The following is an 18,857-nucleotide window of genomic DNA, read 5'->3' on the forward strand; positions in this document are numbered from 1 at the left end:
AATATTTTTACTTGATTTTCAATTTCCATCTCTTATCTTCTTATTTATTTATTTAAAATTTATCATCTATTACTTATAGGGTAAATGCATCTTTTACTTATAGGGTAAATCTATCAATTTGATGCGATTTTATACCTCTTTTTCTTTGAGTTGTCGGCAAGATTCAACAAATTTTGGACTTTAAGAAGCTCTAATACGAAAACTTTTGGTAGCCGTCTCTAGTAATTGCCATATGGCGTGGCAAAGCCAATGCTTGTACAATCCATAAGGACGACAGAACACAAGACTTGCTTTATAAATTATTGGGTTTGCAATTTTTTATACGACCTGTGAATCCGACACGAAATTAAAATTGTAACGACTCACCCCAAACGACACAATATTGTCCTCTTTTGGCTCCCCCGAACCAGACTTCTCAGGAAGTCACCCATACTAGGATTGCTCTAACAGAAGCACGCTTAACTGCGGAGTTCTGATAGGTTCATAGCCATCACGGCTTTAAAACGCATTGTGTCATAAATGATACATTTATACATATAAACACATCTTCATTCCCAGGCGATGTGCGATGTGGGACGTCACAATCACCCCCTCTTTGGACCCAGCATCCCCGCTGGCGTCCCTCATTGGGCTTGTGCACGCTCCCACCATCTCAGGCTGGGCAATGTCTCTGATACCATTTGTAACGACCCACCCTCAATGACAAAATATTGTCCGCTTTTGGCTCCCCCGAACCAGACTTCCCAGGAGGTCATCCATCCTGGGATTGCTCTCGTAGAAGCACGCTTAACTGCGGAGTCCTGATAGGTTCATCGCCATCACGGCTTTAAAACGCGTTGTGTCATAAATGGTGCATTTATACATATAAATACATCTCTATTCCTAGACAATGTGGGACGTCACAATCACCCCCTCTTGGGACCCAGCGTCCTCGCTGGCGATCCTCATGGGCTTGTGCACGCTCCCACCATCTCAGGCTGGGCAATGACTCTGATATCATTTGCTGTGACGACCATTTTTTTTATTATTATTTATTTTATACAAACATAAACGAGTCATCGCAGTGGCACGACTACGTGTCGCTCAGCCAACATATGGCACATGTCCCATAACATGCACCAGATAATTTAAGTATAACATATATCTATCTATGCAGCGGAAAACATAAATCTGAATAGCGGAAATTACAACTTATACATCTATCACAAATTAATTACAACATTGAGCCATTTAACATCTATCTATTTGAGTCTTATTAACACAATATTTACATAACAATAATGGCTTAACAAAGAATAAATGACACAAACGTCACAAGCCATACCAAACCTATAAAATAGTGGACAACCCGTGGTCCGACAATTACAACTGTCGCAGCGAACTTCAGTCATAATATCTCAAGTACACTGCTATTAACCCATCAACTATACCGAAGTACCTGCAGCCAAAGAAACATCATCTACACGGTTGTGGTGGTATCCACATCTGCATAGGTGAAAGAATGATTTCACCGCCTTAGCATGAAACATACTAAGACCTCAGTGGTATAAGACTAACTGAGTTTTCACAAAGAACCAACCCTTATTTTATTTTTAGTCGTGCGAGCACTATATTAGCCACAATTTACCAATAGCTAATGCAACAAAGACCGACTATCCAGAAAACATTTAAAACATATTATATAGCTATGAACATATGTAGAAGTTCCAGTCATCCCTCCTTGGAAGTTTCTACATATAAACTCCTCTATAATAATACTTTTCATCGGTCGCTCAGACATATGTGCATACGATCACTCCATCACAGATATCACGCATACACATAGGTCATAAGCAAGGAACATGGTATCTTACTCTTCCATACTAGGATAACATCCGTCAACAAAACACTCGCAACACCATCTCTAATCGTATTTCAGCTTCGTGCCTTGAACGTCAGTAGATCATGAGAGCACTAGAGCTAAACTCAATCATGCTAACACGTCTTTCCTGAAGAACAATAACAGTCAACCTTCCTACTCATAGACATGCCATTACTCGCACCTGGGCAATCATGTATCCATGTACTTTCAAGTTCAATGTAAGATCTTAACACATGACTATCCGATAGAAATATACATAAGCTCTATTCCATTAAAACTCTTATGCATACTAATACGTCTAGCAAAACTACTCATAGCATAAAAACATCACTCATAAAACAATGTTATACATGATATGCATGAACTGGGGCTAATAATGTTGCTGATACTGATATGTTGCTAATACTGTTATGCTACTGATATTGATATGCTGCTGATACTGTTATGCTGCTGATACTGATATGCTTATGATATACTGATATTGTTGGTATGTATGCTCTATACTACATGCTCAATGTTCTGTACTTGACCAGTATATATTTCACTACTGTATCATGCTGAAATCATGCAGTTGCTAAATCACGTCCTCTTAAAACTAAACAAATCTTACACTTTGAAATCATTCAAAACATATTTTCTTCATAAAATCTAAACAGTTTCAACATGACATGTTCTCAAATTCAAAACATAGTTTCATAAAACATAAACAGTTTCAACATGACATGTTCTCAAACAATTTTGCATAATTTAAATCTTAACCGCAGAACTTAACACTTTAAATCTATCTCTTAAACATCATTGATATAGTTTAAACATAATCGAAACTAATCAAATCATCTCAAAGCATATACATTTCATCATATGGTCAGTTCGGTTTAATAAACAGTATATATATTTTTATCAATCTATACATATAAAAATATATATTTTCTCAGTGAGTGGAATACCCACCTTGGCTGCATTGGACTCACGACTCGAACTCTACATTGGAGAACCTGTTGAACTATGACACGATCCTGCAAATACATATAGCGTTAGACTATGCTATGAAACTCTATACTCTATTACACATAGACTACTCGCGTGCTCACACGTCACATTACCCGCTTCTAAGTCTAACTAAGTATCTTAAACTATTATTAGGTTATCATTTAGGTTTAGGTTCCTATTTATCATGTTTAGTAACACAAAGGTGTGTTTATTATTTTATTAGCTTGTCAAATGTTGTTGCATCTCATTATTTTTGTTTCACCCTTAAATGGCTCATTGCTTATTTACAAAGTTAACATTGTATATTTAAGCCTTACTAAATTAAACACAATCCCAATACACCTAGGCATTTCACACTGTCCTAATACCCTCTACACATTAATTCATCATCATGTCTTTTCTAACATCCAAACTAATCAAAGCTCATAGACATTACCAAATATATCTACTAGTACTCAACACCACATAACCATAATCATCAATAATCTAATAACTATATTCTCCAACTTATCAAAAACTATATTCTCCAATGGCTGCGTACACAAATCAAAGTAAAAATCCTCCCAACCAAATTACATGCAACCAGCCATCACCACAAAACATAACAAAACAAACATAGATAACAATCTGTCAACCAATCTACACAAATTACATAACCATAACCCCCAATCCAATACAAATTCATATATAATTTTCTATCCAATGAGAGCCTCAAATAACCATAAACCAATATTATCACTCAATTAAAAACTCCCAAATCCAGATTTGGATCTCCATAAAATACTCTTCAAAATCACTTTTCAATCAAGCACACCCAATAGGCATCACACCAAATCAGTCCATATTTCACCAAACAAAGTCCCCCAAAATTCCATTATCAACCTCCAACAACAATACAAGGATTTACCAAACACAAAAATCAGATTTGGATTTCCATCATTCAAACACTAGACCCAAGTTTACTTTCATAATTACATAATAATATTCAATAGAGAAATAACAAACGTCAACACTAAATCTACCAATTCACCAATGTCCAATACCAATATATCAACATAGCAAAGCCCCACATCAAGCCATAAATTCTGATTTAGAAATACCATGGTAATGAACTTAACCATTAATCACAATATCAATACTATAGAAATTCACCAACAAAATGATCATACAAAACCCCTTTGACCATCATAGAAAATCAACCCACTAGGCTAGAATGACAAAACACCCAAATTGCATATTCTCAGAAAATCAACTACCTAATATCAAACACTCATCAACATACTAAATAAACCTATAAGTATCCAAATCAAACCCAAAAAGACCCACTCTAAATCAGTGAAGTACAGCAAATCATCAACACCCAATTTATTCTTCAATAACTAAAGCCATATAAAACCATTAAGAACTTACCTTGATGATTTTATGTTCAATAACAGAGAAATCCACTGGAAATCGCATATGGAGGACCGGGTCTTTGGGTTGTTCGGGTCACGGGCCTCACGGCTGCATCGGGTTACTGGGCAGTCCACCACCGACGGAAACCAACGGAGAACGGCCTCCAACCGCCGGATTTCAATCCCGGCCGCCAATCATGGAGGATCGGGTCCTCACGGGTTCAGGGGGTTACCCACACGGGTCACGGGTTCACTTTCAGGCGGTTGCGGGTCACGGGCTCACCGAAGATTGCATCGCCGGCGTCCTCTGGTCTCATCGGCGCCACCCACCGGAGGATCGGGCTCCATCTCCCTCAACTCACCCGATCTCATCTCTCTCTCAGCATCTCTCGGTCTCTCCCTCTGAAACTCTCTCTTCGATTTCTCATCTCCATCTCTCGATCTCACTCTCTCGTCTCTCTCTCTGTGGGTCGCTCGAGCATGCGAAGAAGAAGAACAAGGAAAGAAGAAGAAAAGGGGATGGGCGTGCAACAGGGGCTGTGCGGGTGAGGAAGAGAAGAAAGAAAAGAGAAAAAGAAAAGAAAGAATGGGATAAGATAAGGGACACGTGGCGAGACGTGAGTGGGTGGGGAGATTTCCTTTTATTTAAAACCCTCTACTACTATTAATCACAGTGGGACCCCATCTAATTTTATTTCTATCTTTTATCAATCAATATTTAATCCCATATTTATAAACACTATTTATTAATTGCTAAATCCCCTATTTATTTTCTTGGTATTTACATCTTCCCCTCCTTATAAAATTTCGTCCTCGAAATTTGTAAACATTGCTTACGATCTCACATGCTTACCTGAAGCTACCCTAATAGTCCTCAAAGTTAACTTGCACCACGCATTCTGCCTTTAACCCCGAAGTCATAACTAATCTTTCCATCATCCTCTACAATCATCAATCACTTAAATTCCTACTACTTTACTAGCATTACTTGTCTCTTTTATATATATATTCATCACGAGTCCAAGTCGTTTCACTAAGTCTCCCCTCCTTAGTTCCAAACTCATTATCCGAATTATGACGTAAGGTAAATCAGACCTATTCCTCTATACCGTATACTTTTAACTTATCCTTAGTGCTTCAAATTCTTTGTCATTGTGGCAAACTATCACCAAACTTTAGCCATGGAATTTATTCTTTAAGCAACCTCAACAATAATCTGATTGTATTATTGAATCGCTATAGAGAGTGACCTCCCTTAATTGATGTTATTCGATCGTTTCTCATAAATCTCCTCTATCATTTACCTTGTCAACTCCTAATATCATAATGGAATCGCTTCAATCATCCTCAATCGTGACCTTTAGGACATCAAAGATCTTGTGTGGGCTTACTAAGTGTCTCCCAATATTCAAAATCTTACTTTGCCTTATGTGGTTTTATGATTTATTTTTCTTAACTCATAGGTGCTACTATCTTCAAATATGTAAACTATTGAAATTTTTATACTTAACCAAACATTACTAGGCCTCGACTTGATCCTTATTCATGATTGATGGCTTATCCTCAACATTTTATCGATCCAATATATTAATTACTTACTATTGCATTGCCATCAATACCTTCAAAACATAAATTTTCCCTAAATATTGGTTTCGCCACCGAAAATATGCTAGGACACTATGATCTCACCAAAGATCAACTAGCAATTAACTCTTTTCTAATACTTGGACCTAATTCAAACAATATTCTCTACACGTACAACCATATATTGAAAATTAATATTTAAACTATTACTTTTACTTTAATGATTATTTGTGTTAAATTATATACCTGACACACAAAGCATGTTTGAACTACTACCTTTTAAGCTAATTCTTATGTTTGAAATCAAGTTTTAAAAGTATTTTGGCTTAGCCCATAAATTTTATTAAACAATCATTCTTAACTAAACTCCTTGTTTTAAAAATCATTCTTTAAGTCACAGTTTATAAAAATGAGATATCTTGCAAAATTATCATTTTAGTTATTTTCTTGTTAAATATGTTTCATTAGTGTTTGATTATCTTAACTCGTACCTATTAGTCGAATTCTTAGAGGAAACGCCTCTCGTCGTTGAGTAGTTGTCTTGGTTGTTGTCTTGTTGATTGTCTCCTCGCTAGGGTGTCGTCCTTGTAGTTGTAGTTAGGCCGCTTCCTTGAATTGATCTCATACAATGGTCTCGTGCTCTTCAAGATTCGAGTCTCCTTCGTTGAGCCCAAAGAATACGTCATTACTTCTCAAAGGACGGTTATTAGTCTATCCTCACGAGAAGCTCTCTCTTACATCGCCTATAGCCTAACACAATCATACTCGACTCTTCTAAAAGACTAAGAGACTAGACACATAGACCTACCCATAATAGCATCACCAACAAAAGTGGTCACGCATGTTTCGACCTAAGGGTTTATTCACTACCTACACGACTCCACATACGTGGACGAGACAAAGGGATGTGTCGCACTCGAATCTATTGAGACGCATGCAACACTTCCAAACAAAGGAAGAGGTCATTGTCTAGGAGGCATAGCTTGTCTACACAGAACTATGCTAGGTAGACAACATAAATCCTAATGAGTGCATTACAAAATCCATGCAATGCATACGAGAATTCCTATTTAAGTTTTTCTTATCTGTGTTAAATCTTTTAGAATCCTAAGGCTCTTTTGTTATCCTTAGACTCTAACTAAACCTAGACTTCCGCTTTTCCTAACAAACCCTAGAGCAAACTACTCTGATACCATTTGTAACGACTCACCCCAAACGACACAATATTGTCCACTTTTGGCTCCCCCGAACCAGACTTCCTAGGAGGTCACCATCCTAGAATTGCTCTAGCAAAAGCACGCTTAACTGCGGAGTTCTGATAGGTTCATGGCCATCACGGCTTTAAAACGTGTTGTGTCATAAATGGTGCATTTATACATATAAACACATCCTCATTCCCAGGCGATGTGGGACGTCACAAAAATGATTAAGCTTAAGGAGTTTGACTTGTTTAATTAATTTAGTCGGGTTATGATTGACCTATATATTCTTATACTCATACTTCAACACGACCCGAACTCAATATGTAACATAATGACAGCCAATTTTTGACATGACCCACGAACCAGATGTGAACCCAATATAAAATTAGAGGGTTAGGGGTTTGACCCGTTTAATTAAAAGGATCAGGTTAGGGTTGTTGACATAGATAGCCTTATACCCATGTCTTGATATGCGAATACAAATTGTCACCCCTAATAAACACAAGACATTGGAGATGAATTTTAGACATTGGAGTTTACCGCCGATGTTTTTGTTAGTACAAGTTAAAATAAAAATAAGGGGTAATTACCTTTTTCCCCCATCAACTACCAGCCATTGTCAACATGCCCCCATGAACTGACACCTCAACCAAAAGAGAGCATCCAACTACCAACTTTACACACTTTGCCCCCTTCCGTCAGTTTAATTCGTAAAAAGACATAAATGCCCTCTACTTTTTTAAACATATTAATTTTAATATTTTTTTTATTAATTACTGTTGGAGGGCATTTTGGTCTTTAAATCAAAATTAATGCCCAAAAATGGAATATTCCGTCTAAGTTAACGGAATTCCTTCACGGAAGGAGGCAAAGTGTGTAAAGTTGGTAGTTTGATGCTCTCTTTTGTTCGATGTGTCAGTTCATGGGGGCATGTTGACAATGGTTGGTAGTTGATGGGGGGAAAAGGTAATTACCCCTATAAATAAATAAATAAATTTTAAAAAAGAAAAAAAAAAGTGAGAAATATGTATATTAGGACATATGGTAATTATAGAAGTTGGGTTGGAGGAAATTTATGTGCTATTTCATCAAATGTTACTAAAAGCACTAATAGCAACTTCCTTAAATCTCATTCACTTCCCTAAATGTAAAGAAAACTTTTAAAAAACCCTTGAATTTTAGATTCTCTTATTGTTCCCTAAACTAAAGAAACATCAGGGAAACCAAAAGTGGTTCTCTAAACATTATTTTAATATAAAAACTTTCTCTTTACTCTCTTATTCCTCAAGCACTTATTTAAAATAATATTGAAATAATATAGGAAAATTATAAGGAAACCTATTGTGTAATGCATTTAAATAGAGAAGCAAAAAATAGTTTAGTTTCTTAAATTGAAGAAAAATTTAAGAAAAGCTACTTCTTGTGCTCTAACATGTGTACTTGATCTTTGTTATTTGGTTTTGGAAAACGACAACAATTTATGAGTTTATTTCTTGCGCCCATTTTTTTGAGATGTGAATTTTGGTGTTTGGTGGGGAGTACAGTTGGGTAAAATATCTAATTACTGTCTACCGACCGTCATCGAAGGCCTATTGCCTCTACCGATTTCTGGTGGTCAGTTAGTCGGAATAAAAAATTTATACCGACATCAGTTCGATTAATCAGTATATGTATTATTTCAACGATTAACCGAACTGAGCCGAGCCGAAGCATTGGAGACAACATCGTTTTACTTGGTGGATGTCCTAGGCTTGGTGCATTATAAAAAGACTTGATCGACTCTCACCGACTAGCATTTTAATTGAGTTTACCGAATTAATCAAAATTTTGGAAATATATTATTGTCGAAATGAAGTGGATTTCGACAGTCCAATGAACGAAAATACCCCTACCACTGGGGAGTCTTTATTTTTTTTGTTTTTGGATGGGGGCGGTGTTGGTTGCAAGGAAGCCAGGCGCCAAGGACAATATTTATGAGAAATGCTAGAGCATCTTCTGGTGTTTTCCTAATGTTCTCCTGGGATGGCATAAATGTAATTTTTTTGATTTAAAAATTGCATTTATGCCATCTAAAAGGACATAGATATAATTTTTTAATTACATCTATGCCATGTCAGGAGAACACTAAGAGAATACCAGAAGATGCTATAGCATTTTTCAATATTTATTGAATTTTTTTCTAACAACTTGATTACTTTTTAACCGCACCTCAGGCAAAGCCAAATAAAATAAATTATTCTTTTAAAAAAAAAAAAAAAAAGAAGAATAAATTATTAATAAACCTGAAAAAGCAAAACAAGAAAGAAAGAGAGACACAAAATAAAGATTGAGTGGAAGTAGCAAATTAGGAACACAAAAAACCTGCAAATAGCAAAATCCCATATAAGCCCCTAATTTCCGATCCCTCTCAAACTTTTCCAATTTCTCTCTCTCTCTGAGAAGAAGAAGAAGAAGAAGAAGATGGGTACCCTCTACGGCCGTACAACGACGACGACCCTTTTCTTGGTTCTCCTCATCGTCGTCTCAGCACACTCCTTCTACCTCCCCGGCGTCGCTCCTCGCGATTTCCAAACTGTACGGCTCCCGCCACCTCCTTAACTTTCTTCTGTTTATTTCGTTGAACCCGCATTGATTCTTGATTTGCTTACTCGATAGTTGATTTGTGGGTTTCTTTAATCTTTGTGTTTTGTTGCATCGTGGGTTTTCTCTGCTTTGAGTGAAGCAGTGTTGGATCTGGGGTTCTAGGTTTGATATAATCGTTGTTGTTTTTTGGTTGTTATAGATCTGTGGGATTCTTTAGCTGTTTTTTGGATTTTGGGTTTTTTGTTGGATCTGGGTTTTTGTTGAAGTTACTAGTGGTTTACTGTGACTGTGCCAGATCGAGCTCGTGATAGTGGGAACTTAATAGTTGTTTGTCTATCTTTTTTTCAGAATTTGATGAGATTATTTTTGGGTTGTTCTGATTTTCGTGCCTAAAAAAAGAAGGATTAGTTTGATCCATGAGCATCTTTGGGTTGCAATGGACGCCTTGAGGCCATGTTTTATGCTTCTATAGAGGTATAAATGGCGGAGAAACTGTGTGTGTGTGTGTGTGTTTGGAAAGGTAGAAATGGTGGAGAAATTGCGTGTGAGAGCATACTTGCATGTGTGTGTGTAAATTTTGTAAAGAATAAAGCTAAACTAAAGGGGCTGAACAAATACATTATCAAATGACCGGAAAACAAGTAGAAATCCGGAAATGGAAAGCATGAAAGGTCACCGAATGGGGCATTAGTTTTTGTATTTGTGATTTGACATTGTTGCGTATTCCAATTAATTTTTGTTGTTTGAACAATGATATCCAAGTGTCAGTTAGATTTTGTTCAAACAATATAGGAATATAAAACCGTAATGCATGAAGAATGAGCATTTCATTGATAAGATCAGTAATACTGCAACATTTATGCCTGGGGATTTAGCTTTAGGTGTTGGATTATTAACAATGTGGTTAACTTATAATGCAAATGGTGGTTTTACCCAACTCATCCAAGACACGATATGTAGCTGCCGATAGGATTAATAGTTTAGGTTAGGTCGAATTTTAGGTATCCTTTTATGTTTTAGAGGCTTCATTGTGTGTGATAGTGTTCAGAGGTTTCATCCTTTTCTTAGATCTTGTTTTTTCTAGTGTCTATTGTTGTTATGATGACCAGAATCACTTTGTTTATCAGTTCTGTTTGCTCTGATTGATGTGCACAATTTTTTTTTGGTAAGTAATTGAGATATAGTTAAAAGCGTAATGTGCCCCAGGTATACTGGAAGTGTGCAATAAGAAAACGCTTAGCTAGAAGACAAAAAAATAACTAGGAAATCATGATAACTAATCTCCACATGGAGGAACAAAAGCAGCTGTCCAAAGATACAGAGTATAGAAAAATAAAGCCTTACTCTCTTCCAAAAACCTCTCATTGTCCCAAAACTTCTAGCATTTCTTTCCTTCCATAGTCAGCACTACAGACACGAAGTGTTGTGCACAAAATTATAGATGGGATGCAATACATTTAAATTCTATGGAGAAACAGTGTAACTGTACATTGACTTGAAATTTATGTGGTGTTCAGCTTTCTCCCTTATATAAGGAACTATCCATTTTTTTGGTGCCTGTCTGTGAATTTGGTAATGATTTGGTTGGAAATACATGTTTTTTTCTTATAACTCTAACCAAACTCCATATCAAATTACTTGATTCACTTGACATCAAGGTGAAATTATCCTACAGGTGTTTTATTTGAAAATCCTGCACTGCTACTACACCCTTCACTTAGAGCATGATGAAGGGTCAATTAACCTATACAGAGAGACCACTGGACCTTCAAAAAGATGGAAACTCATAAATCCCCCAAAATGTGCATATAAGTTTACTACCTATTTGATGAACAAGCTAGGCTTGCAATCTCACCATGACAAGTGTGACTAGGATAAAAACACATAAATCCCCCAAAGACTTTCTCTTAGGGTTGGCAATTTTTGACACGACCCGCGAACCCGACACGAAAAAACCGGGTTTGGGTTTGTTATAATCGGGTTGACCCGACTGTAATCGTGTTTGGCGGGTCAACCCGCGGGTTGACCCGCCAACACGATTATGACCCAATTGCACGGGTTGACCCGATAACACGATTACCCGCCAACACGATTATAACCCGATTACGCGGGTTGACCCGCCAACACGATTATAACCCGATTTAAAAAAATAATAATAAATAAAAAATTGAAGGTTGAAACATGTGAAAGCAGTGAAATTGATGCCGGGGTCGGGTCGTGTTGGGTAAACGGGTTACACGTTTTTTAGCCGGGCTTGTCGGGTCGTGTTCAGGTCACGTGTCACAACCCGATTAATAATCGGGTCGGGTTCGGGTTGCCACGTTTATATAATCGGGTCAGTCGGGTTGACCCGAACCCGAATCGCCAACCCTACTTTCTCTGTTTACTAACAAGCTAGGCTTGCAATCACACCAATTCTTAGGAGTTTTTCTTTCGGTCTTCTTTCTGATCACTTATAAATTATTATTGTTTGTCTCATGGCTGTCTACTTTGAACAGGGTGAAGCCCTCCCTGTCAAAGTGAACAAATTGTCATCTACTAAGACTCAACTTCCATATGACTACTACTACTTAAAGTATTGTAAGCCCAAGAAGATTGTGAACAGTGCAGAAAATTTGGGGGAAGTTCTCCGAGGTGACCGCATCGAAAATTCTGTCTATACTGTAAGTCTCTACTACCATTTTTTTGTATTAAGAATCTGAACAGGGAAGAAAAATTTTGCAGAGTCATTTTTTATTCTTGTTTTGTTGTTTTTTGTGGATCTGAGTTTATTAATTATACCCCAGTTCCAAATGAGGAAGGACCAGTCATGCAAAGTCGCCTGTAGAGAAACGCTTGATGCTGAATCTGCAAAGAATTTTAAGGAAAAAATTGATGATGAATACCGGGTTAACATGTAAGTAATGAATTCTAATTTTATGTCTTCCTCCAATTTCTTTTATGATTTTCCACAGAATATCGAGTTAACAAACCGCTAGTATTATTGCTTGTACTGAAATGTTCAAAACACACATGCAGGATTTTGGATAACCTTCCAGTTGCTGTTCTTAGACAGAGGAGGGATGGAAGTCAGTCAACAACTTATGAGCATGGTTTTCGTGTTGGGTTCAGGATTTTGGATAACCTTCCAGTTTCCGGGGTATGCTTCAGAAGCCAGCTGCTATTGTAGAAGAAGTGTTTTGATGCTATCTTACACATATATTTATTTTACAGATCAAAGAGGAGAAATATTTCATCAATAACCACTTGAGCTTCAGAGTCATGTATCACAAGGATCCTGACACTGATTCTGCTCGGATCGTTGGGTTTGAGGTTATTCCAAAAAGGTGTGGTACTCTTTTCCTCTGTTCTGTTTTTCCTTTTCTGGCCAGTGTTACATTTCTCTTGCAGTGCAATGTCAGTTTCGCTCTGTTGAGTCTATGGTTTGTATGAATAATGAATGATAAAGGCATATAGGCTGCTGGTTCATATTCTGAATACAGAAATGCTATTAGATGGGAAAGAAAGAGACTGCAGATCACTTTATTCTTTAGTCTTTGGGAGGGTTCTTTCCTTCAAAAGGCAAGGTTTTTGCTTGAGGTTGTTGCTGTGGGTGAACATGTTTTTGCAGTTATTTGGTGAAAATATAAATTTAATATTTAGATTGAGAAAGAATATGTTTATCAGGAAATACAAGAGGAAAAAAGGTGGACTCTTTAGATGATCCTATCAAAAGATGAATATTCAGAATTAGCTACATGATAAAGAAGGGCTGAAAGAGTTATCTACAGACTGAAATATTTTATTCTTTTCTCTGGTTGTTTCCTGCTATGGTTTGAGCTAGTCTTAATACTGCAGCACGTCAATTTGTTTATTAGATGATGCTGCAATGTTGTTTGCATAATTTTAGCCATTTCTTTTTCCATCATAATTTATTGTGTTTTATTCTGTTCCTGCTTGCAGCACGTTTTGGTGTAAAACTTGAATGTTTCATTCTTCTGATATTAAAGTGTTACTAAGGGAGTTCAATAACAGATGCTTGTTTATGTTACTGGTTTTTGTACTGTTTGCCATAACCTTTTGGAATGTTCTGCTGAAAATTATAGAAAAATGAAATGCAGATGTTCTATTGTAATTATCATATTGGAGTAGATTTGAAAAGAATCATACCAAGTTAGATTTTAAAGAATAATGCCAACTTTTTCATCCTGCCTATGATTTTGAATGGGAACAGAGCATTGTATATCGTTACAGCTAGATGGCACATGATGATTTGTATGTGACGTTATGCTTAGATGTATTCATATGCTTGCATTTCCCGAACGATTGGAAAGCTTGTATATGAGTACAGCTGAGTCATATGATATTTATGTATAGCATGTGATAAATGGGTTTATATGTGGTGTCTTTGTTTGAAAATAAATTGAACAAAATAGGAATTTTTGGAATGTGCTCACTTTCTGTGTGTTGTCAAATAACTAGCTTGGTGTGGTATTTTCTTCTCATTTGAGTCTTGTAATTCTCCAAACAGCATTAATCATGAATATAAGGATTGGGATGATAAGGATCCTCAAGTGGCAACATGCAACAAAGACACCAAAAATGCAATGCAAGGTAGCTTTGTTCCACAAGAAGTGGTCGCAGATAAGGTGGTTGTTTATACATATGATGTTTCATTCAAGGTACTTGCTTATTAAACCCTTGCCTATTTCACTCCTTTCTAATCTCCTTCCCTTATATTGTACAGTTACTAACTTGTGCTGGTCTGTCTTTTCTCAGCAAAGTGAGATCAAATGGGCATCTCGTTGGGACACATACCTCCTCATGAATGATGATCAGATCCACTGGTTCTCCATCATAAACTCTCTGATGATTGTCCTCTTCCTTTCTGGCATGGTGGCCATGATCATGATGAGAACTCTGTACAGAGATATTGCCAACTATAATCAATTGGAAACTCAAGATGAGGCTCAGGAAGAAACAGGATGGAAACTTGTCCATGGAGATGCTTTCCGGCCACCAATCAATTCTGGCTTACTTTGTGTTTATGTTGGTACTGGTGTTCAGATATTTGCAATGACACTTGTGACAATGATATTTGCATTGCTTGGTTTCTTATCTCCTTCCAACCGAGGGGGGCTAATGACTGCCATGGTTCTCTTGTGGGTTTTCATGGGCTTATTCGCTGGTTACTCGTCAGCACGTTTGTACAAAATGTTCAAGGGCACAGAGTGGAAGAGGAATACCTTGAAAACTGCATTTATGTTTCCAGGCATTCTTTTTGCAGTCTTCTTTGTTCTTAATGCCCTAATCTGGGAGGAGCAATCTTCTGGGGCTGTGCCTTTTGGAACAATGTTTGCTCTTGTCTGCTTATGGTTTGGTATATCAGTGCCCTTGGTCTTTGTGGGTAGTTACTTGGGTTTTAAAAAACCAGCTATTGAAGACCCTGTGAAGACTAACAAGATTCCTAGGCAGATACCAGAGCAAGCATGGTACATGAAACCAGTCTTCTCTATACTCATTGGAGGCATTCTTCCATTTGGGGCTGTTTTCATTGAGCTCTTCTTCATCTTGACGTCAATATGGCTGAACCAGTTCTATTACATCTTTGGCTTCCTTTTTATAGTGTTCATTATTCTTCTAATCACTTGCGCGGAGATAACAGTTGTGCTCTGCTACTTCCAGTTGTGCGGTGAAGACTACCACTGGTGGTGGAGATCCTACCTAACTGCTGGATCCTCTGCACTCTACCTTTTCTTCTACTCTGTCTTCTATTTCTTCACCAAACTGGAGATCACAAAGCTGGTTTCAGGCATCCTTTACTTTGGGTACATGATAATTGTATCCTATGCTTTCTTTGTCGTGACCGGTACTATTGGCTTCTATGCATGCTTCTGGTTTGTTCGGAAAATCTACTCCTCTGTTAAAATCGACTGATCTGAAGATGCAGAAAGAGGGTCACGAAGATGGAGATGAAGATGAAGATGAAAATGAAGATGAATTACAGACCATGAGGGTAAGCAGAGAAGGGATAAAGGTTGAAGTGAATTTTTCTTCCCGCTCACCAAAACCCTTTTTGTTTTTTTTATCTTGTTGATGGTAGCTTAGGGCTTGGCCTGTTATTTTGTTTACACCTTCATTAATGTCGTGAACTGTACCTTAGTAGTTTTCTTGTAAGAAGCTTAAGCAGCAAACCTTGATGTATGGATACTTCTATGATGTCCATATGGTTACTTCACAATTACAACTCCCCAACCCCAATCTTTGACGAGTCTCGGTTTGATTTATTGTCTGATAGGGATTAAACTACATATAGAATCAAACAATGCATCTCTGGAGGCAATATTATCTTTCGTGCGCTTCATGTGTGGTGAACGGTAGCAGCATATATATATATATATATATATATTCGTTGGACCCATCACAGAGCCCTCGTGGTAAACAACCTCGTGACGTTGCTGGTGCCGGGCTCACCCTTGGTGCATGTCATCGTCGTGCCCTTGTGCACCGACACCCAATCTACCACACCCTCCAACCCAATCACTGCCACTTACTCACGGTCCAACCACCCAAATAGCAAACCCGAAATCCGAACACCACACCGGCTGCCACATCCATCCATCGACCAAGTTATTAGCGTGAAACTTATGATGGACCATTGATTTTGGAGGGTCAGAAAACTTAAAAACGGAAAAATATACTTAATCCCTTTGAACTATACTTATTTTTAACATGTCCTTATGAACTATCAAGCGTGACACTATGATACGTCAAACCACCAAATTATGACATAAAAGCCCATCCGTCAGTGTTAAATGTTAAAATTGATGGAAAAACATGACCACTTTGACGACATTCTTTTCAAAATATCTTCATTTTGACCATCGAAAAATTATATTTGTCTTTTATAATTATTAAAAAAAAATTACCGAACTACCCCAATTTTTTTTATTTTTGGAGGCTTTAATATATTTATCTCAAACATTAAACATGGATTATGTCCTTTGGATGTCTATGGCCAGTGTACCCAATCTGCATGATTGTATTTGGTTTCAGGTTTAGGTTTACAGAATTTTTCCATTGATGTCCACGACAAGCTTTTTTTCCTAGTTGGCAAACAACTTGACAAATTTTTCGAGTCATAGAGCATCCAGGACATCAAGGTTGGGCAATCCACCTTAAATGTTGTTAGCTACAAATTTCACCAGACTATTGCAATTCAATGGAATACCAGAGCTTCTGAGTGTCTTAATCCCTTTGGCTCAAAAAATAAAAAGTAATGGCACTACTAGTTTATGCTACAATCAACCAAGTATTAAGCATAGAGAAATCTTGTCATTGGAGGGGACTATTGGAATGAAGCAAATATGAGTTATTTCTTTGTTGCCACCATAAACTGGTCTACGATTTAGTGTCATTGCAAATTTATCCTACAAATTCAGATATTTTGGACGAGTGGACCAGACGATGGGTCACCTGCAAGACAAGAAGAAAACCATCGAAGTAGCGCTAGCTGGTGGGGGAGCCTCCAATAGTTAAGTCAGTAAATTTATTGAGAAAAACAAAATAAATGAGTTTTAGAATAGACGAAGCTCTTATCTTATTTGAGGATGGTCTTTCTTTTATATTAGACTCCTTGTTTTACTACCGCATGGTGGGTTTGTAGTTGATAATGTGATATGTAGGCACGAGGCTCCTAGACTCTTTAACCTTTCTACTTAGTAAGCATTTATGTTAATTGGGCCCAAGGCTTTGGGCTCTAGGCTTATTTATGGTATCACTAGTTGCCCCTTATTCACATGGCCGACTTGTCTAACTGCTCAATCGCAATCACCCATTTCCTCTTCTTTTTTCTTTTTCTTTTTTTAACGAAAATAAAATTAGTTTTTTTTTTTTTTTTTAGTTTTATATATTTATATTTTTAATATATTTATTTTTATTATTATCAAGAGTGACATGTGTCATCATTTTATTGGCTCTGGACCTGATACATAATGGAATTCGTCAAATGTTTTAACGAAATTTGACTCCAAGGACAAATTTTTTTTTTTTTGGCATATCCCAGAAACATCTGAATTTACTTTAATATAACAAGAAACGATTTGTAATTTATACCAACCGGGATTGATTTTGCATTCATCCCTTATTTTATTGGTTCAAGCATTTCTCAATGTCTATTTATCTAAAAACTCTACTGATTTAGGCTCTAGGATCTTAGTTAATGGTTTATATAAATTGAATTTAGATCCCATTTATGAACAAAGTCTCTTTAACTATGCATGATATTGGCAGTAAACGTAACATTATTGATGAGTCCTCTATCTTATGGCATAGTAGATTGTGACGTATCTCCAAAGAGAGGATCAAAAGACTAGTAAAGGATGGAGTCCTCAAGGCTCTAGATTTCTCAGATTTTGGTACTTGTGGATTGCATAAAAAAGGAAAGCAAACCAACTAAGACCAGTAAAAGTGCCCAAGAGGAGTGAAGAAATACTTGGAATCAAACACACTTACATATGTGATTCTGTGGACCATTTAGTACCCTTTGTTTGAATGACCAGAGATATTGTATATCATTTATTGATGGCTATTCACGATTTACATATATTTACCTCCTTTCTTATAAATGTGAAGCACTAGATGCTTTCAAAACATATAAAACGGAAGTAGAGAGACAATTGGAAAAGAAAATTAAGATCGTAAGATCTGATAGGAGTGGAGAATATTATATGGTATATACACAGGGTCAGGGCAAAGATCGGGTCCATTTGCAAATTTTCTTAAAGAATAAAGCATTTTTGCTCGGTATACAATGTTGGGTTCACCTCACCAAAATGGTGTTACTGAAAGGCGAAACTGTACCCTTATGGATATGGTAAGAAGAATGCTTAGTAATAGTAATCTTCCTTTATTTTTTGTGGAGCGAGGCCTTGAAACTTCAGTATATATCTTAGAGAGAGTTCTATCTAAGGTTGTTTCCAAAACACCATTTGAGTTATGGAAATGTAGGAAACCTAGTTTAAGACATTTGCATGTATGGGGTTTTTCAGTTGGGGTCAGGGTCTACAATCCACAATTAAAGAAATTGGATCCAAGAACAGTCAATGGAATTTCATTGGCTGTGGAAAATTCTAATGGTTTTAGGTTTTATTGTCCCTCACAGACACCTAGAATTGTTGAGGCCATAAATGCAAAATGTATTGAAGGTCTTAATATGTGTGGGAGTAATGTTCCTAAAAAGATAGACTGGGAAGAAACACAGAA

General features: G+C 37.0%; 1 protein-coding gene across 1 annotated transcript; it reads left to right on the forward strand.

Moving 5' to 3' along the window:
• The first annotated feature begins 9,374 nt into the window (after positions 1-9,374).
• Positions 9,375-15,864, forward strand: LOC133863101 (transmembrane 9 superfamily member 7-like). The gene is made up of 7 exons (XM_062299094.1): positions 9,375-9,605; positions 12,113-12,277; positions 12,401-12,510; positions 12,633-12,753; positions 12,828-12,940; positions 14,125-14,275; positions 14,373-15,864. Exons 1-7 carry the CDS (start codon positions 9,492-9,494, stop codon positions 15,528-15,530), a joined length of 1,932 nt encoding a protein of 643 aa, XP_062155078.1. The 5' UTR covers positions 9,375-9,491; the 3' UTR covers positions 15,531-15,864.
• Positions 15,865-18,857: the final 2,993 nt, after the last annotated feature.

Source organism: Alnus glutinosa, chromosome 3, assembly GCF_958979055.1.
Source record: "Alnus glutinosa chromosome 3, dhAlnGlut1.1, whole genome shotgun sequence".
Taxonomy (NCBI): Eukaryota; Viridiplantae; Streptophyta; class Magnoliopsida; order Fagales; family Betulaceae; genus Alnus; species Alnus glutinosa.